This window comes from Varroa destructor, unplaced genomic scaffold (assembly GCF_002443255.2).
Source record: "Varroa destructor unplaced genomic scaffold, Vdes_3.0 BEIS01000003.1, whole genome shotgun sequence".
Classification (NCBI taxonomy): domain Eukaryota; kingdom Metazoa; phylum Arthropoda; class Arachnida; order Mesostigmata; family Varroidae; genus Varroa; species Varroa destructor.
Window position 1 is genome coordinate 37,839,269 of NW_019211456.1, and position 19,309 is coordinate 37,858,577.

The following is a 19,309-nucleotide window of genomic DNA, read 5'->3' on the forward strand; positions in this document are numbered from 1 at the left end:
ACGCAGAAGTATCTGGGTCACTACAGTTAAAAATTTGCCAAGAAAGACGTAAAATATATATCTAGAAAGAAGTTTAAATTTGTTGTGGCACTGTTTTGGTTATTATAAAGGCATGTTATATGCAAAAAAAAGTTACTAATAAAATTCCAAGCCTACTTTTGTATCACTCACACTTTCGTACTTGAAGACCTTTACTACCACAGCTTTCTACACTGACTTCAACCTTTCAAAGCACTAAGGAATCGATGAACGCTGTTCCTCAGATGCGATCAAAGCAACTGTCAAACCAACAAACAGAATTGAAGTACCCTTCTTGCTTGAATTCGCTGAAAAATTCGCTTGAATAGTTCTGGTGCTTCAAAGGACAGATGCAATGTGCCAGTAGGCAATTCGACGTTTTCTACAGTTCTAACGTTCATTACAGGCTAATGCAAATATCGCATCCATGCGCATTATTTTATCTATTATTTTTAATTTTAACTTTTACAGGCATAACCCAAACTATCACACGTAATCTAAAGCATCATTCATTAAATCGAGTGTGATTAAACGACTGTAGGCGAGAAACTTGTTGCACGTAATACGTCAATTTCGACAACCGACAAATAAAGCTAACGCTCTTTATCGGGTATAAGACGTACTGACGTACATAATGTGGCTTACTAATATGATCGAAGCTTGAACGGTTTGTGAAAATAAACTTTGTAAGGAAGATGCAGTTGTCTGTTAGAAAGATTTCAGATGACACCCTACTAAAAAGTTATGTATAAATTTTTTTATAGAAGAGGTGGCGCTTAAGTACGAACAAGAAACTTCGTATCAATGGTGCTAAAAATTGACTTACTCAAACTGCTCTAAAGTTAGAATTCCTGAAACCGCTACCGGACAGATAAGTCGCTGTGCTTTGGATGACTGTACTACGAGCTATATTTATTGTGACATTAGTGCACTATGCAGCAATTAGTCCGTCCTTTGTGGAAAAACTTTTTCAAAGTGTGTAGTATTTGTAGATTACTGCTTTGAGCATTTTTTTGGCTGGCGAAAGTTATTTCACGTAGCTGCAAACATAAACCTAATAACCTTTTAATTTACCTTACTCGAGCTCAAGTAAACAAACTTGATTTATACTAGTGCACTGGTAAGCCAATGAGTTTAAAGAATAACGCAGCCTTAGAGGCATGGCAGAGTTTGCACTCGGCACTAAATAATATCATATTATGGAGGTCTATTAAGAACATATGGGAGAAAATAGCTTTTAAGTTCATCATCTTTTTTGATTTCCTTTTTTAAAGCCGTTAAAAAAGAGACAGAACATTGCTTTGATTTAACATGCATTAGTTTGCCTGTAGCTATTAAGCGGGCCGAACATTTTGTATAACCAACGGAATATGCATCATTATCAAGCACATCCTGACAAATACTTAAACCAACTGCCTATATATGGCCATAAGCCTATTTAGTGTCATTGTATGATAATGAGTTTGGAGACAACAATACCGTGTAGTGTTGAAAATCAACGTTTGGTAATTAAGTTTTTGTCTCTCAAAGATGAGAACGCTAATGAACTACATGGACATACATAATTTCACTATGGGAAGCATCCTTTGCCGCATCTCAAAATGCAAATCTTGTATACAAGTAGTTTTTTTTTCAAAATTCAAATAAAACAGCACACCCCAAAATCCGCATCGCACTATAATTTTTTTATTTTCACTTTTTCTATCTATAGCTCTAACATATGCATATATTGTACAAGACGTATATGACTCTTGGCATACTCGCCCATGAGAATTCTCACTGTTGTTTAACACAACGGTTTTACTGTAAGAAAAATAAAAATCCGTTTAATACTCTATCTTTTTTCAAGTCATACTACTTATGCAAATCATACAAAGTTAACAATAGCCAAATGTATTGATGATAATAGAGAAAACAGCATAAAGCACATATGGGATATTGTGGTAATGAACGTAGGTATATAGCTAGGGGTATCAAAAAAAAATTGGCTGATAGTGCCAACCAGTCAATGAGCAAACTAAGTGAAGTGCGACTTGTTGGTAAAGAAAGATGACAGATTAACTTATATTCAAATTGTGTGAAACACGCGTCTATGTTCAATAACTCGGATTACAGAAATAAATCACTGAGGCATGCTGAGGTACGATTGAAAATCAAACGCACTAATGTTCCGACATGAGAAAACTTTCCTATTCTAAGTGATGTTACACAATTCGTTTATTTAGTGTGAACGATTATCTAATAATATCAATCACAAGTGACATTTTCGCCAACAATCTAATTCCGCAAAAACGCCTGGAGCTCTGAAGCCCTTAGATAAATTAGTAAGCAAATGAGTGAACGTTTTTTGGTTATAATTATGTCCGTAGTATATAGAACATGGTAGGATTCAGTAAAAACACATCAGATCCAAAACTCTTACATGCTTGTGCCATGTGTCGAATCCATAATCTCAACTCATGCTTGCGTCATATGTCGAGTCCATGATTTGACCCGTGACCCAACTAGCTATAGACACTTCATATTTATTACAGTTCAGAGTTCATTGGATCATTGCTGACGCCCAATAAGCACAATACTTCAAGTATATAATACCACAGAATCCTTCTCATACATGCAAAACGTTGTGTAATTGAATCGCGGGTACATTCTCTGGAGAATCACAAGACTCAATTATAACTCATTTAACAATAAGATTCATATAGAAAACCATCTAAAGCAAAATCAATTGTCATCTGTTAATCATGACGAATTAATAGGGATAATAACGCATTACAATTTGTTGGAGAACTCCACAGACGATTTGAAACGCACACTTCATACGAAACCAGCAGGGATCATTGACAGCCGCCCCAAGTTCTAAAAGTTTCGTAGCAAGAGCTTCCAGTTGAGGATCGCGCTCAGGTTGATACATAGCCCACACTATTGCTAAAGCGTGAAATAGAATGTTCAGATCGTCTTTCGTAATCATATTTTTCGCTATTTTGTCTTCGCTGAGCATCCCTGCATCCAGCTTGCAGCACACAAGACGAAGGCAGAATGCAGAGTCGTACCCTTGCCTAGTGGGATGCCGACTAAAAAAGAACCTAAGGAAGTCAGTAGCGTCTCGAAGGGTGACGTCCTGACAATCTTGCATGAGAGTGAGCCAGTTAGGCACGGCTGATGTGGGAGCAAGCATATTGTTAATTGCTTTCAAAAGGCATGTGTGAGCGACTTTATTCGGAACGTACACTATGAGATAACCCAGCAACTCAAGGGCTTGCGCCGTGGATGATGCCTGATGACAGATTCCTTTCACCATTGGTTCGAGGAGACGTGCAGCAATGAAATCCAAGCCCTCCTGCGGTTCCGTTACTGTCCAGGGCAGACCGAGAATACGCTCGAGTACAAGAAACGCTTGTATAAGCAACTGACTAGGCGAATCACATATTTCGTTGAGTTCACTCAGCGTCGACACAGGTCGGACATCTCGCAAACGCATCAGACGACTCCGCCAAGATAGTTTAGATTGAGGCTCGGGTAGCGATGCACGGAGCTCCATGGCTTTCGACCAACATAATGCAGTGGTCCAGGGCTCATTACAGAACCAGTCCATGGTGCTGACACAAAACATCCTAACGGCTCCCAGCAGCTCCAGGCTCTCGATTTCCCGTTCGACAGTATGAGTCCTATGAGCTAGTAGAGTTTCCACGACGTCTGGTTTACCACACAGGCATGCAATCCTTAGCACATCGAGGTATACGTCAGGAGAGCACCCTGCGTAACTTCCTCCTAGACACATTGACGCCCCAAGCCAGCCGCCAATAAATGGTTGCGCTGGCTTGCCGAGTGGCGGAAGCTTCAACGCAAAACCGAGTGTTGGATTTTCCGGCCTCGGTGGTCGGTATCGCTGAAAGATCTTTAAATTTTCTGGGGTTGGAGCATACGTCGCGAACTTGATGTACGGTATAAATTCCTCCCCGCTCCCCATTGGTATAGCCTCCTCAACACTCAATGCAGCCTCTTCATGCGAATCCCCCATTGTAAATGTTCCGTAGATGCTGTTGGCCACGATTCGATCAGTGCTTCAGCCTACTTGTCGATTCTGCCTACTTGATTAATAGTACAAAATTGGTAGCATGGATTGAAATTAACGATATGTAACGTATAGACAACGCCAATGACGAGTATGACTGGTTTCGGTCCCCCTGCCGTAACCGTTTTTTCACTTCAAAGGTCTAGAACATGACGATATTAGATCCATGGCAGCCAAGAGCCAAAACGCACATATAGAAACTATAAAGCCTATTAAACTGTTATTTGGATATTCATTTGGGAGCGCTTATTAGCACTAATTTTAGTGAAAAAATAAGTAGTCTGAACTACAGTACCCCAATAAGCCTCTGGCACCTTTGAGGTTACATGTCTAATACATAACTATAGTAATAAATATAGTAAAACTCAAGTGACGTGTTTATGGAATACTCGTCAAGATTAAGCACTTAGTGAAAAACAAACAAATATTATTTGTTTGTTTTCGAAGAACAAAACCACGAAACACATAATAAAGAACCGACTCGATTTTGTTTTACATACTATCAGTCCATGATGTCAAAGTTCGTTGGAGAGTCCACCTTATTTATAAACGGCTATTTAAACAGTGTTAAGTTCATGGTTACACGAAGCTGTTCTAAAATACAACATCAAATTGCGCGCGAATTCGAAGAACCAAATGTGACCATCGCCGGCAACGCACTAGCTAAGAGCGGACTAACGAGATCATCGATCCGAAAAGAAGCTTCGCTGTATCAATTAAATTCATAGAGACATGACTCTTTGCCCTCCTCCGTGTTTTTGAGCTTTATATAGCTTTTAATCTTAAGACATTTTTCCAGCACAGATATAGAGGTAGAAAATACATGATTTTTATTTAAATAAATACGAAGTGCATAGTCTTCAGTCAAGCTCTAAGCACATTCTGGAGCGCACAGCGTACGCGGCAACCGAATATGACAAAATTAGTTAATAACATTTAATGTTCTAATAATTCTATTTTAAAGCTAAATGAAACAGAATATTTAGTCAAAATACTGAACTCTCAAAACAGATCATGAATCACCAACTGTATTTTCTACTTCTACTAATAACTTAGTTGTCAATTTCCCACTAAATCCTTTTTTAAATTCTAAATGGTTGTTTATGACCGCTGATACTGTTGAAAATTAACTAGATACATTATTTTTGCTTTCGAACCTTTTGTCTCTGTCCACGATAAACAAAATATCAAGATGGACCTAGTACAATCATATATGAGTTTATATCGAAGTATTAAATCAAGGGTTTGTCCGGATCGTGTCGCGCATTTATCCACAAATACGCCTATCTCCGTGAACTATTTAATGATACGTTAAGAAGACCTCTCAGCGATAGAAAATCTCTTTTGGACTACAGTATTATTATCGTTAAGATGGCCAAATATTATGAGAAATGCACGTAGGCACTTACTTTAAGACAAGGATTAGCTATTTAATATTGGATCTCCCATGGTATCGTCTCTAAATATAGTTAAATATAGTGGAATAATAATGAGTGCTTTAACTACTTAGTTACTAAAGCCAGGGAAAAGATTTTAGCTGCTCTATGACTGTTCCTTTTTTCAGTTTTCTTTTTGTAATATTTTTCCACTTATCAAAGCAATATTAATTCAGTTTGTAGCGCCGTTGTTTATATGGAAACATTTGTAATCAAGACATCAATGGTAGGCTGACGCAACTTGTAGAAATTGTAATACTGACGAAGATGGTAAGACTACCCAAACTATTTACATTCTAATCGAAGTAGACGAGTGGGAAGCTAATTCAACTCACTGAAGTGTATATTTGCCTTTCCTGATAATTAGGAAATAAATCTTAGCAGCACATAATTGAAGTGACGAATTGTTTCCTTAGCCATAAGTCGCGGTATTTACAGCATTTACCTAGCAGTGTTCCGAATTGTTTTGCAGCATTTGCAGACCTACTACTACCAAATTACTGCTAAAGATAATTAATAAAGACAACGTATTCATAGAATTATTTAACAAATAGAACGTTTCGCTTTATTTATATTACAATAACCAGGACGAACTATAGCATATATTTAGAGCCTATAAGCTTTCTCTGTTCCTCATCTTGAGCTTTCGCATGTTGCGCGGGGGTCGATAATTACTGGATTGTCCTTATACAATAGACCGATGATCACCTGTCTCTGAACGATGGCTAAGCTCTCCTGTGCTTGCTGAACCGCCTCCTCGTAAAAAAAAATAACGACAAAACTAAATAATTTACCTTAGCCCTTCTTTACAACGTAGATAATGAGCGGTTTTCTGATACTCCGCCACGTATCTTAGAGACGCAATTGTTTCTGATCATTTACTCAAGAGCACTGAAAACATTTTTTTAATTTCAACTGAAATAACATTTTTATACAAGGTATAAACAGGGACAGCGATCGTGCTCAAAACTACACCTCCTTCGTTTGTACGTAGCTTAGCTATGTTTCCAACGAAGTAATGTGAATAGGCCTTATCATCATACTGTACCTGCTCCAACTGTGGGCCTGGTGCAAGCGAGCGATTAGCTCGAAAACTATCTCGAATTTTTCGCTGTGCATAGCTTCGGTAGCTGTAATTTGGCCATTTAGCCGACTCCCGCAAGAGTTGTCGGTATAGTGTTAATACCTTAGCACGTGCGGACATCTGCAAAGTAATGTAAAAAAATGACAACATTGGTTATTAAAATTGTAACGAATTTAATACAAATTGAACTAGTAGCAAACAGATAAAACCTGGTACCGATCATCAAGTCATTCGCCGTCAGCAGACACCTACCGTGAGAGAAAACGTAGTTCAGTAACCATTTATCTTGCTTATACCCTTTTAAGAATCCATTAAATGTTTAGCAATGTGACACGTAGATTTAATTGACTACACAAATCCACTGATGTTTGAACCATTTGAGAATTGCTATTATTTAAATTTATATTACATGCTCCTGTATTTTTCTATCATTTTATCAATATTAACTATAGTTCAATATTTACGGTTATTTAAAAATTAATTGAGTTAAAATATAATTCAGATGACACAAACTGTAATAACATGTTAACAAAAGTTCATTATAATGGTATGATACAGGTAAATCTAATTAATTGAATTAACACGGTAAACGTCGGCGACAAACACCTCGCACTATATTTAACTGAATAATAATCTCAGAATGTACGGAAAACTCTAACAGTTCACTGTTTTCTTAATTCCAGCTAAAATAAGAGGGCGCCAGAGGCTTTCGCCATCACCGGCCTCCCAATTCAAAAATTATGCGCTCAGAATCTCTTGATAGCGATTCTGCACTCCCACGTCTAAGTGACTATGAAGAGTGTGGCATGAACCAAACGCCCTTTTACAGCTATCCAATCCCCCAATGCAGGGCACCATGTCAAGCCTGACTGACCAGCCGACGGTTTTACGGGTACCACTTTGGTCAATTTCGGAACTATATGTATTCCATAGAATACAGCTGCGCAGCAATAGGTACGCAAATGCTTCTGGTAGTGAAGTTTGTAACATAGCTGAGACTGAGAACTGTGTTACTGCATAGATATGACGATGTTACTACCAGAACCTCGAAGGTTTTGTTCTCAGATTGGACATACACATTCAACCTCTTCAACCAAATTACATAAGCTTTTATCACTATCAATCGGGGTCAATTTTGCGCGTCATTCAATATAATAGGTTTCGATAAAGATGGATTAGTAGGATTTTCAACAATTAGTTTTTTTTCACAATACCCAACCGAGTCAATATTCGTAGCTGGATAACTGGTGTGACATAAATGTCAGATTATTACATACTCGCGGTAGTAGTACTACAGACATACTCTGAGCCTACATAAACAATATCGAAAGAACCTTTGGGGCCGAAACTGAGATTTCCATGCTAGTACTTTTTCGATCCCAGCACGCGATTTCACTTAATACACAAAACCATTTACATTTTCTCTACTGTTCTATAGCCGTTATATTTAGTAGTACCTTAATGCTTGGTGAAAGCACATTCTAAGTAAAACAAATTCGCATACGCTTATACAGTATTTCACTCTGCTCTCCTATCCGATAACAAAGCCACTTTGTATAATTTACCCTGGCCCACCTGATTCGTCATAGAAGCTTCGTTATAATAGAGCTGGGAGCGGCAAGTCGGATTTAGCCAGACGCTCTCTTCGACTGCCGCTTTGGCAAATCTGGCGATTTAGTTCGGTTTGTAATGAAATTAAACATACATTTTACCCATAATCAAGTGAGTATATGAACTTTTATCAATTGCGTGCTTCTCTTCGGTACTATAGAGTTCATCGGAACCTAACCAAAAAACAACAAAAAAATTTTAGAACGTCACTTAGTGTTGTTGTTGCGCTGATATCAGTGTAATCGCTTCGCTGTATTGGAAGTAAAAATTTGCCTGGCCCATAAAGCGTTGTGATGGTGAGGTGAACAGTTTAGCTATGTTTACTTGATAGGAACAGAATCCATTCCTATGATGTACTATAAATCAAAAGCGTCCCCAAACTCAAATGGTTTTATCAATAATTTAACAATTGCCGGAAGAGCAAAGAATAGTCCTTTAGAATAGTTTTGTGTTCAGTCACAAGGTCAACAGCAAAACATTGATGGAATACACGCAGTCCCCTACTCGCTGATGGTCTACCGATAACTGGCCATCTCTAACTGGGTTTGCCTTTGTCTCCTGTAGAATCTAGAACAATTGGACACCTACCTGTCAATATCATACACTAACCAAGCGAACTGATAATGCTCTAGACAGAAAAGGACAATATTTGAAACCTCGTTGGATTCGTTTTTTGTCGAGTCAACTCAACGAAGTGGATAGACAATTTTACTCAGTGTTTACGTGTGCTGTGTTTATGTGTGGACGCTTGTTGTTTAAGCACACGTACGTTAAACAAATGAAGTTGTTTAACCGAGCTAAAAGATGCATTCATATAATAAAATGTTTAGAAGATTTGATTAACGGAATTAAGGGAGTCTCTTATTGCTATTCTCCATGTGTCTGGCCCATTGCACAGCCAATTGTTGGTTCAATTTTGAGAGTTCAGATGCTTTCTTCTTATTTTACAGATGGCCAAGCTACTTAATATTCGCCAACTCTGTGTTTCAAGGCAGAATTTCTTTCCATATTCATTTTCCAACACTGCTATCCATCATACAATACAACACAGAAACTCGTAAGTGCCCAAATTTTTCAGCTACACAAGCATTTAGTTATATGAGCCAGCCTCCTGGCAACTATATACGGATTGTTAATTTCAAACGTATGCGGCTTTAACCTAAAATGAATACAATCACATTAACTTTAATGTAAAATATATATATATATATATATTCGAATTTTATTCATATATTTCAAAAACTTATTGTTTTCTATGTGACGGGTCGCTTTCACACAGTTTCAGATATTTACAAAGGAAATTCGAATGAAACGATCTTTCTGCGAATGGTATATATATATAATTTTTTTTTTTTTTTATATATATATAAACACAAATAGGTGTTTTAGACCCACCTATTTGAGATGCTAGTGCTATAACGAAGTAAATAATTCACCGCCGTTCAACGTTCTCTGAATGTTATGGTGTTCCTTAATCAAGCTCCCTCGAGAAGCTTACGCGAGAAAAACTGATTGCGAATAAATAAAGTAAATTCGACGTACTCTAAAATTATAGTGAGTTTACTCCAGGAGAAATTAATTCAGACAAAAGTATTTAGTTTCACAAATCGACGTTCAGTGGTTAAATGTTTGTTTTAAATGGCAGCAGCGCTAGCGCTGCGCGAATTCAACGAAGGTCAGTGAAAACATTAAGCAAGGAAGCCTTAAGGGAAAACACGCTATCCCAATAATGTAAAAGTTCCAAGAGTTAATGAAGAGTGTTGGGGACCTGTTGTTGTGAGGAAAAGTATTGTGATTGGAAGGACGAAAACTCATTACCACTACTTTTCATGAAAGTATAAATTGGAGTTTTGTCGGTAAAGATTCGTAGTTGCTGCAGAATTGTATCCATCCCAGGTAATAAAAATGCAGAAACTGTGTAAAAAAGTCTCCCGTGAATTTCCCCCAGGACACTTATTAAAATACGTATGGTCTCATCCACGTGTAATTTGCGGAACGTTAATATCAGAAAACTCGCGTAGAGCATACGGTCGCTATAGGCGAGGCATGGTTCAATTTCCCCCGGCAGCCGAAGGCGGATTAGGCAAACAAATCAAGTTGCACTGTAGATCGAGTTCGGTAATAGTGTCGAGTTTGCTTCGGACATGAGATGGTAATAGTACTTGCAACGTCAAGGGCATCCGCTACTATGGGATGCACACAGTTGCTTGATTACAACGCTAGACCTTATCGGTATGCTGTAACTAATCCCTAGTTTGAACGTTGGTTTTAATCTGCTTATTTTCCTAATTATATCCATGTGATTATAGGGCCCAAAATAACCTAAAAAAGCAACTGGTTGGCAAGCATAGCACACTATCGATTTACTCTGAGCGGAAATCATAGGTGGAGAAATTACAAATGGGAACGCTAATAATGGGTACATGCCTGTTTAAAAGTGTGTAAAAGGGCATCTCTAACATATATCAATCATTATTCTAGTCCTAATTGAAAAGCATAATTTCTAAATCCGTCGGGTTCGCTTGTAACCGCGAAGTCTATACTACATGCATATATATTGCACGACTAACCGAAAAGCAGAAGTTCTCTTCATAATCATGTATTATCGAGCAGGTAAATATTTTCTGACACCACCAACAAATCTTGCTGCTTTTTGCAAATAGCGATTAGCTACCGCACTGAGGTATTTTGTAACGGTAGGCCTCTTCAACACAATCTAGATCAGCCCATCCCAAGTCTTTGGTTCATTTTTGCTATGTTGTACTCATTCGTATGCTATGTTGTATTTTTAACGTTTGCTGCCTAAGAATGCGTACGTTACTTGCAGGTCATCATGGGCCGAACCTTCGTATCAATATCTACAGCGGAGCAAAATTCCCACAATGCATTTTCAGAAGTCACTTCCACGACTGCCAGTGCCGAAGCTGGCAGATACCTGTTCGCGCTATTTACGTTCGCTTGAACCAATTGTCACCACTGCAGAACTGGAAAAGACTCGCACAATTGTAAAGGACTTTGAGGAAGGTCGTGGAAATGCATTGCAAACCGAGCTTGTCGCAGAAAATTCAAAAAATAAGCATACCTCGTACATCTCTCAACCATGGTTTGACATGTACCTCTCGTCTCGTTCACCGGTTCCGTTGAATTACAATCCTTTTCTTATCTGGAGACGTGATTCCAATGAGAAATACAATGACCAGTTAGTGCGGGCTTCCAACCTGGTGATCTCTTCATTACGATTTAAAAAGTCATTACGAAACAAGGAGCTTGAGCCGATGGTATTTCACCTCAACGCTGCCAAAAGCGACTCGCCATTTTATCGAGACGTTATGAGGTGCAAGCAAAATTTTATTAGTTAATTTATGGACGATTTAATTATCATCATTATGGGCTTCTGTTTGACTTAGTGAGTGTACTTAACCATTTCGTAGAATTAAGAAAAAATATATAATTGAACCACTATATAATACAATATTATATTCAATAATAAGTGTCTAAATGGATTGTTAATAAGTCATTTAATACCATAATCTGTGAAATAGCTGGACTCCAGGTTTTGTCTCGTGGTATGCGTCTGCGCTTTTGTTTAAGGCCTATCCGCTGGATATGTCACAGTTCAAAAATCTCTTTAACACAACGCGAATACCCCGAAAAGATAAAGATGAGCTTCTCTACGAGCCTACTGCAAGACATATGGCTGTCCTCTACAAAGGAAACTTCTACGTGTTCGACGTCGAGGATAGTACAGGTAACTCAAATTTCGTGTAAATAATCGGTTCTTCGAATGTACACTTTGCTACAACTGGCGGAACGTAAAAGACCCAGATTTCCTATGCATCTCATCCGTTTTGTTCGACTCAGGTCAGATTATCTCGCCGCAAGCCGTTTATGCCAATCTATCAACGATATTCAATAGAAACGACCAGCCCGCCGCCACTGCACTAGGAGCTCTTACTACGATGGATCGGAACGCTTGGGCCCAAGCTCGAACTCATCTGATGGGTCTTAATAACATGAATGTATTGCATCAACTGGATTCAGCTGTTATGCTATTGGTACTGGACGAGGAAACGTTTGACATGACTGGCGACTGGATTCAACTGGCTCATCATTTCTTGCACGGGCCAGCAAATAATCGGTGGTTCGATAAAAGTTTTTCGGTTAGTTAAACGTTTGGATAATAATTTTAATCTAGAATAACAAAAATCGTCAGAAATTTTTGTGCATGCATAGTTTCCCGATACACCAGTCAATAAAACGAACATCACTCCCATCCGTTTCATGTGTACATCCTCGCTTTACACTTATAGGATACTCTCATTGCATTCTATCGTTTCAACTTCGTTTATATCTTGTTTTATTTAAATAGCTGATTGTAACTAAGTGCGGGAACGCATGCATCAACTTCGAGCACTCGTGGGGTGATGGAGTTGCCATTCTTCGCTTCTTTAATGATGTGCACAAAGATTCTACCGAAAACCATTATTGCCACCCTGGGGATGGTGTCAAAGCTGGGTTGGCTACCGTCAGGAAACTTGGTGAGGCCCACAAGTCATGCATTAGTCGTTTTATATATAAAATGTATACATGGTACATCCTTAAAATGGTTGTGCTGTTTATGTAGCTCAGGAATAGTACGTTTTGACTTTTATCAGTCCTTATGGCGTACGTATTGCTAAACAGTATTTTACGTGTTATTTTCATTTTTCTTCCATACAGAATTCCAGATCGATTCTGAAACCGAAGAGGTAGTCAAGAAGGCAACGTCCGACTATGACTCGATACGAAAATCATTAATATTATCGGCTGTGGAGCACAACGGCATTACTGACAAGTTTATCAAAGAACAAAATCTATCGCCTGATGCCGTCTTCCAATTGAGCTTTCAACTGGGCTTCTATAAGCAAAACAAATTTACCCCCCCAACATACGAGTCTTGCTCCACATTGGCCTTCCGACACGGTCGAACAGAGACTGTTCGCCCGGCAACAATGGAAACAAAGCGATGCGTTGAGGCCATTTGTTCGAGAAAAGGCTCCCCCGAGGAACTTCGCGCCTTAATCGATGAAGCATCAAAAGTTCACAATCAGCTGACGAAGAATGCTGCCCTTGGCCAAGGCTTCGATCGGCATCTATTTGCGCTTAAAGACCTCGCAATTCGAAATGGCGAAACCCTACACGACCTTTATTCGGATCCTGCGTATGTGTGGAACAATACATTTATCCTTTCAACATCGACACTTCACGGCAATGCATTTATAGCTGGGGGCTTTGCGCCAGTTGTTAGGAACGGCTTCGGGATAGGCTATGGAATGCCTAACAAAAATTTTGGTGTGTTAGTATCAGCGTATAAACCACACGCCGATGCCGAAGGACTCGCTCAATATCTCAAAGAAGGCTTAGATCAGATTATTGATATACTGCTTAAATGCAAGCCACTGTGTGCCAAGCCGAAAACCATTTAATCGTAAATGTACTGTACATAGTAAAAGCAAAACGCTCCTCAATCATGCTCTATTTAGAATACAGGATTCAAGTGTTGTTTATTTTGTCTACGAATTCATATATGGGAAAGTAAGGGCGCTTATGAATCTGTAAGACAATAAAGACAACGCCAGTAATTTTAACAATATTTATTATTATTTGTATGACTGATTATTACGCCTAACAGCAATTCCCTATAAAGGTAAAAGTATACACATTGGACTGATCAGACATAACAGCGCTATCACCAGCTGGTGACTGGATCTAAATGACGCGATTAAATTACCCTTTAACGACCTCCTCCTTGAATTTGCTTCTTGAGTGTGAGAATGCCTTCTCGTTGCTCCGGTGGGAGGGCGTTAAGCTGAGCTTCGGTAAGCGAAAGTACCTGTAAGAGAGACATTAAAACTTTATTAATACTAATAAAATAGACTCGATTTCTCCTTTGTTCTTGTCGCTCCAAGCTTCCTTTGTACTAATTTTGTGTGATCAGGTACACAAAAACGATAAGGAACAAGTGATTCAACGCCACATACGTGTATACATACTTGCATGATAAGCTTGGTTTTCTCCTGTTCATTTGGATTCGTTCCGGCAGCTGGCATAGCCGAAGGTACAGTGGGTGGCGGAGGCGGGTTGGCTCTTCCAGGGGGCGCTGCTTGCCCCGCTGAAAAGCCAGCCCTGCCGGCGTCGCCTCCGTAAGCTCCGGTGGCTGGAACGGCGCCTTGGCCTGCTCGGGGGTCTCCTCCAGCATTAGGGCCTGTGCCAGCTGCTCGGCTACGAGGATCGTATCCACCGGGTCTATAGTTACCTACAAAAATAAAAAAAAAACAAAAAATAGAAGAAACGAATCGAATCTAAGGCCATAGGGAAATTTGCAAAAAGTCTGCGCGGTCTTATAGTTAAAGCTGAGAAACTGACGATAAGACGCAGGTGGGCCTCATTTTGAGAAGAGATAAATGCACTGTACTGAAAAAAAAGCATAAAAAATCGAGCACAAACATGCTTCTGCGATACATGACACACGGTAGGGGCTAACTTCAAGGGTCGAAATTACAAACTAACAAAAAGGGCCCAGCGAAAATCTTCAAATCTGCTTCACTAAACTTCTGCTTTAAATGAAATGATTACACTTTCACAAAACCGCGATGTAAAAAAACGTAATAAAAAATTTACATAGTGATAGTAAACTGATACGTGAACATTAACGATGTTTGAATTTTCATCTTACATCGATAACCCCTGTTAACTTTATGGAAAAACGAAAGCTTTATGAACAAACCTCCAGCAGCGGCAGCTGGGGGTGGCCCTCGCAGATCCTGATCCATTGAAGGGGGCATCCTAAGGTCTCGGTCGCCGCGTCCACCTTCACGATCTCGTAGGTCCCTATCACCACGTGGGTCAAAACGTCCTACCGTAGAGTGCGGGGGATGTGCTGGCGGTCCCCCACGGAAGCTGGGATCGCCTCCGGGTGGACCTGACGGAGGTCCAGCAAATGCTCCCATCGGCATCATCTACAGTTATCCAATAATAACAACATGCTTTTAAGTAACTGATATTAATAATGCACGCATGTGCCTCTGGCTATACAGCTAGGATTGCTAGGTAGCTTGCTCTTTTCATACGCATATGCTTAACATATGCCCTAATATTGATGAAATCTTAAGGTCCATTAGGATTTGCAGGAAATATCGGCGCCAAAAATTTTGAAGCCCCTTACGTTAAAACATTTGTTCCGCTAGCCGCATGATAGGAATGCTTGTGTATCCGAAGTTAAATTTCGACAAAACAAAAAATCCATGAGTTCACTTCGACAATAAGCACTATAACAGTATGCTGTTGCTGCATTTATTCGTTGCAGTCTGAATAGTAAAGCGTTCAACAACAAGCCTATATACGTGTCCTCTGAACTCGAAATACGATAGGCACTACTAATCGTGATACTCTGCGACGTGAATAAAATTTTGTCTTATAATTTAATTACACTTATTCATTATAAGTTGTTTGAACGTGAAAAAGCGGTCTGTAGCTGCGGTGTAAATATAGTTTGGGACAAAAATCCATGGAACACATCGCATTTGTTTTTGTTAATGTTGTTAAATCTAGTTTAGATGTGCACTGAGCAATAAGAAGTATGACACTGATGTTTTATACATTAAACCGCAGTCATTGTTCACCACCCTAGCATTGTTAGTAAATACAATGAATGAAAAAATAAGCAAGGACTCAGTTTACACCTATGTAAATTGACAGGAGGTAGAGTAACCAAATTTCGTTTAGAGAGGCTTCCATATGTGCATTTGGCTGCATTTTGATCCGACTAAGCTGTTTCATTTGGTTCGTGCTATATACTGTATCTTCTTACTAAATCATTATTGAAGTAGAGTTTCATAGGTTAAGCCTTCAATGAGGCGCTATCTTTTGGTAGCAAATAATAACCACTTCATCTAAGTGCTGAGCCTTTCATGTTTTTGTATCTAAATCTCGATTGTAACCAATTAACGTCTTGCAAAGATTGCCATTGTTTGATATTTTTAAAGTAAAATATTTCATTAGTACACGTTGAAGACTGTCGCTTCACAAAGTAACTAATAAAAATGTTTTAAATGATCATCTAGTTCTGCTTACCGGTACAGCGGGTTGCATACTCTGTGCAAGCATAGGCGGTGCCTGTAATGGCGGGGGCTGCAAAGGCGGTGGAGCTGCAAGTGTGGGAGGTTGCGCCGGGGCTGTTGCTGGCCCCGCCTCGTGCAAGGTATTTAGAACAGGATTTTGGCGGTAAAGGATACTCTGGAACACCCAGTTAGAAATCAACATATAACGTCCTAAGGTTTAAATCAACTCCGTTAATACTTGACGGAAGCAGGCCTCACTCATATTAAGCGCTGGCGGTGTGGAGGGGCCTCCAATATTTTTTTTTGTTAACACATATTAAAAGTAGTATCGCAATACGGTCTATCAAGAAATAGAACAAAATTTATTTTATTCGTCAATACTCGTTCTATTCAACTTACATAAAAATATCTCAAAACCCCCCCACATACAATTGATTTTATGGGATCTCTACAAAAAATATTTTCTCAGATCAATGACATTCGTAAACGTATTCAACCAGCAAAACGTATTCCAACGTCGAATACAGACATAAGTATTCTTATTATACCCTTACAGAGGCATAAATTCCAATAAAAAAAGATTTAAAATTTCTGCAAACGCACTGGATAAAAAATTCAAAGAAAAATATAACCACGATAACCGCTTGGTTTTACTCGTATGTTTTACAACTTCTACGAATTTCATAAATATTTCATTTCATTGACTCACCAGCGCAACCTGTGGATCGACGATTTTCATGATGACCTGGGCCTGTAGCAGAGCATACGCTAACTGAGGATTTTGAAGGAGAAGATTGCGCGCTTCGCTCGGATTGTTCTGAATACAAGTTTTCATCTGTCGCATCAGCTGAAACATTTGCTCGGGGGGCAACGAAGCAACAGCCTTTGAGATCGCCTCGGGCGCTTTGTCATTGTCCATTTCCTCCCCGTACATTGGTTCCGCTGGTGGACCGCCATATTGAGCGTACAGTGCTGACAAAAGAAGTTTCAAAAGCATTTTTAGCGTTAAATTAAATAATCAAGTAGATATCAAACGTAATTCGAAGCGAGCCTATTAAATAACTAAAAAAAACATCCAATAATAATCGACTTTTTTTTTAACCTACGTCTGCCGTTACATGTGTTAATTGCGTAAGCGTTCATTTTTTTGTAGTCACTAGTTATTGTTCTGAGGTTCGCGTGTTTCATATATTATAACGCTAGATTATCAGTTAATGTATCCTCTTCAAGTGTACTGCAAATAAAAAAAGGTTTGCTACTTCCATTTATAATCACCTTTAAGTTCTTCCTTGTTTCTTTCTGAAGCTGCATGGTCAACACGTAATGCTCGCCCGCCAATTTCAAATGCGTTCAGATTTCGCATAGCGGACATGGCTGTCTCCTGATCTTTAAATTCACAAAACCCATATCCCTTTGGTTTTCCGGTCTCACGATCATAGACCAACCTGAAAAAGGCATTCAAGTAATTAGCTTATTTCTACCACTAAAGTAGACAAAATCTGATAGTGGATTTTAAGGCAAATATCAAAACTCTTCCTCGCATCGCATGCCAAAAGTTATACCATAACACAGTAATTTCAGTAATGAAATTAGCCAAACAAAAATAGTTATCTAAATTGACCATGCACATCTCTTACGAAGTATCGCTCGGCGGTCATTGCCCTAATATAAATTCTGCAAGCTGAGTCTGAAATGATACATGGATCTCCCTATCGCATTGAAAAGAAATTCACTCGACGTATTTTATGTGGAAACTTTTATTAAAAGTGTTTCAACCTGAAGTTGACGACCGGTCCAACCTCCTCGAAGATCGCTTTAAGTTGTTCCTCAGTTGCATCGTAAGGAATATTTCCAACTGAAATTTGAATTCATGCAAAATGTTATTCTGGCCGTTAATGGCAGAGAGTAAACTACATTCACCGGGCCTCCTCACATATGCTGTTTTATCAAATTCCAATAATAATCTCAACAAAACTTGCCGCTTCAAGGGAAAATAAACTGATTGAACTCAGCGGTATCGTATATACGTAAACAGCGATCTAGCAAATACTTTACAAGGTTAATACACCTAATGTAATACACCTGAATAAGCGTTACTAGAGATTTGATCACTTGCAAAAGTAAAAAAGTTACACAGAAACGGATTCGCCTCTTAAATGCATACTAAAAAAGTCAAGAACTTTATGTCCGTTACTGGCAGTAATTTCAATGACAACACATCGAGAACTCTCAAAGAGTAGTGTGAAATGAACAGTTGAACTCTACCGTCTCTTAGCTAAGGAATCGATTCGGTATGATTTTTAAGAGAAAATCCTTCAACTTGGTAACACGTATACCTGTTTCCTGTTACAACTTTAATATACAGGATACCGGTTTCCATATAAACAACAAGACACGCACTATTTATTTTCTTATGAGTTGGTTTTAAGTTCGATTAGTTTCGATTTGTGTCTATCTAACGTCGCTTGTAAACTAACCGAAAACTGAACACGCCGATTTTTCTGCAACAGAAACATCAACATTTCTCTGTAAAGTGTTCATCGACATCATCGATATGTCTACAGTTCGCCGCCTCCACACTGACACCTCTACGTACTGTTGTGTACGAAAACAACAAACACCCGCCGACAATTGCTGTTGACTAGACGCAGCGGTCAAGGAGGCATTGCGCCGAATATGTCGCAAACCAATCGTTTAGGCTTCACTTCTGCTCTGCTTTTTTTCTATTCAACCGTGCCGTGCTAATAGTCTCCCATGTGGACATTGCCAACTACGAGGAAGCGAAACATGCAGAGACGAAAATAATCCCTCAGGGGGGCGGATGTTCCGCTGTATCCCTTATTCAATAATGATGAATATAGGAATTGCTTTGCCTTCCGATATGCTTTGAGCGTCATCTCTGACGGCCTGCTGAGCTTCAATGTCCAGCCGTCAGCTTGTTGTGCTTTCGGTCCAGGTACTGCATCTAGTCGTGGTACTTTCGTCG

At 39.2% G+C, this 19,309-nt stretch overlaps 4 protein-coding genes and 1 non-coding gene across 14 annotated transcripts; 1 reads left to right on the forward strand and 4 right to left on the reverse strand.

Moving 5' to 3' along the window:
• Positions 1–1,682: 1,682 nt before the first annotated feature.
• On the reverse strand, positions 1,683–4,762 carry LOC111246851 (uncharacterized). Of its 2 annotated transcripts, none has more exons than XM_022797132.2 (2): positions 4,594–4,762; positions 1,683–4,106 (listed from the first exon to the last, which is right to left on the reverse strand). In XM_022797132.2, the coding sequence occupies exon 2, from the start codon at positions 4,037–4,039 to the stop codon at positions 2,771–2,773; it is 1,269 nt and encodes a 422-aa protein (XP_022652867.1). In that variant the 5' UTR covers positions 4,040–4,106; positions 4,594–4,762; the 3' UTR covers positions 1,683–2,770. The 2 variants fall into 2 exon arrangements, with proteins under 2 accessions (XP_022652867.1, XP_022652866.1); XM_022797131.2 differs by having other exon boundaries at positions 1,683–4,109.
• Positions 4,763–6,063: 1,301 nt separating this feature from the next.
• bcn92 (LYR motif-containing protein bcn92) lies at positions 6,064–8,196 on the reverse strand. Of its 2 annotated transcripts, none has more exons than XR_015323795.1 (3): positions 8,071–8,196; positions 6,578–6,733; positions 6,064–6,285 (listed from the first exon to the last, which is right to left on the reverse strand). XR_015323795.1 is itself a non-coding variant. In XM_022798906.2 (3 exons), exons 1-3 carry the CDS (start codon positions 7,972–7,974, stop codon positions 6,163–6,165), a joined length of 303 nt encoding a protein of 100 aa, XP_022654641.1. In that variant the 5' UTR covers positions 7,975–8,089; the 3' UTR covers positions 6,064–6,162. The 2 variants fall into 2 exon arrangements, 1 of the variants encoding a protein (XP_022654641.1); XM_022798906.2 differs by having other exon boundaries at positions 6,064–6,282; positions 7,948–8,089.
• LOC147756912 (U11 spliceosomal RNA) lies at positions 7,306–7,439 on the reverse strand. Its single transcript, XR_015325486.1, has one exon. It is a non-coding gene; the product is annotated as a U11 spliceosomal RNA (small nuclear RNA).
• CPT2 (Carnitine palmitoyltransferase 2) lies at positions 8,178–13,866 on the forward strand. 8 transcript variants are annotated; one of them, XM_086983639.1, is made up of 8 exons: positions 8,527–8,989; positions 9,175–9,281; positions 9,504–9,553; positions 11,119–11,558; positions 11,767–11,972; positions 12,050–12,384; positions 12,594–12,762; positions 12,944–13,866. In XM_086983639.1, the coding sequence occupies exons 1-8, from the start codon at positions 8,961–8,963 to the stop codon at positions 13,687–13,689; spliced, it is 2,082 nt and encodes a 693-aa protein (XP_086839765.1). In that variant the 5' UTR covers positions 8,527–8,960; the 3' UTR covers positions 13,690–13,866. The 8 variants fall into 8 exon arrangements, with proteins under 8 accessions (XP_022654624.1, XP_022654621.1, XP_086839766.1 ...); XM_022798889.2 differs by lacking the exons at positions 8,527–8,989; positions 9,504–9,553 and adding an exon at positions 8,178–8,295 and having other exon boundaries at positions 11,052–11,558; XM_022798886.2 differs by lacking the exons at positions 8,527–8,989; positions 9,504–9,553 and adding an exon at positions 8,183–8,335 and having other exon boundaries at positions 11,052–11,558.
• Positions 13,843–19,228, reverse strand: CstF64 (cleavage stimulation factor subunit 2 CstF64). The gene is made up of 8 exons (XM_022798903.2): positions 18,801–19,228; positions 18,100–18,178; positions 17,599–17,768; positions 17,033–17,295; positions 16,337–16,498; positions 14,991–15,222; positions 14,257–14,519; positions 13,843–14,096 (listed from the first exon to the last, which is right to left on the reverse strand). Exons 1-8 carry the CDS (start codon positions 18,871–18,873, stop codon positions 13,998–14,000), a joined length of 1,341 nt encoding a protein of 446 aa, XP_022654638.1. The 5' UTR covers positions 18,874–19,228; the 3' UTR covers positions 13,843–13,997.
• Between the last annotated feature and the right edge of the window lie 81 nt (positions 19,229–19,309).

What these genes read in the sequence shown, in the direction of transcription:
- LOC111246851 (XM_022797132.2), bottom strand. Translation starts at nt 4,039, where the DNA reads ATGGGGGATTCGCATGAAGAGGCTGCATTGAGTGTTGAGGAGGCTATA.
- bcn92 (XM_022798906.2), bottom strand. Translation starts at nt 7,974, where the DNA reads ATGGAAATCTCAGTTTCGGCCCCAAAG. An exon ending in TCTCAGTTTCGGCCCCAAAG is followed by an intron (nt 6,734 to 7,947) that starts GTTCTTTCGATA and finishes ATTACTTTGCAG; the next exon opens with ATGTCCGCACGTGCTAAGGT. An exon ending in CAGGCCCACAGTTGGAGCAG is followed by an intron (nt 6,283 to 6,577) that starts GTACAGTATGAT and finishes TTTTACGAGGAG; the next exon opens with GCGGTTCAGCAAGCACAGGA.
- CPT2 (XM_022798886.2), top strand. Translation starts at nt 8,303, where the DNA reads ATGAAATTAAACATACATTTTACCCATAATCAA. An exon ending in TACATTTTACCCATAATCAA is followed by an intron (nt 8,336 to 9,174) that starts GTGAGTATATGA and finishes CTTATTTTACAG; the next exon opens with ATGGCCAAGCTACTTAATAT. An exon ending in CGACGTCGAGGATAGTACAG is followed by an intron (nt 11,973 to 12,049) that starts GTAACTCAAATT and finishes TAAAAGACCCAG; the next exon opens with ATTTCCTATGCATCTCATCC.
- CstF64 (XM_022798903.2), bottom strand. Translation starts at nt 18,873, where the DNA reads ATGATGTCGATGAACACTTTACAGAGAAATGTTGATGTTTCTGTTGCA. An exon ending in GGACCGGTCGTCAACTTCAG is followed by an intron (nt 17,769 to 18,099) that starts GTTGAAACACTT and finishes TGCCTTTTTCAG; the next exon opens with GTTGGTCTATGATCGTGAGA. An exon ending in CCCAGCTGCCGCTGCTGGAG is followed by an intron (nt 14,520 to 14,990) that starts GTTTGTTCATAA and finishes TTATTTTTGTAG; the next exon opens with GTAACTATAGACCCGGTGGA.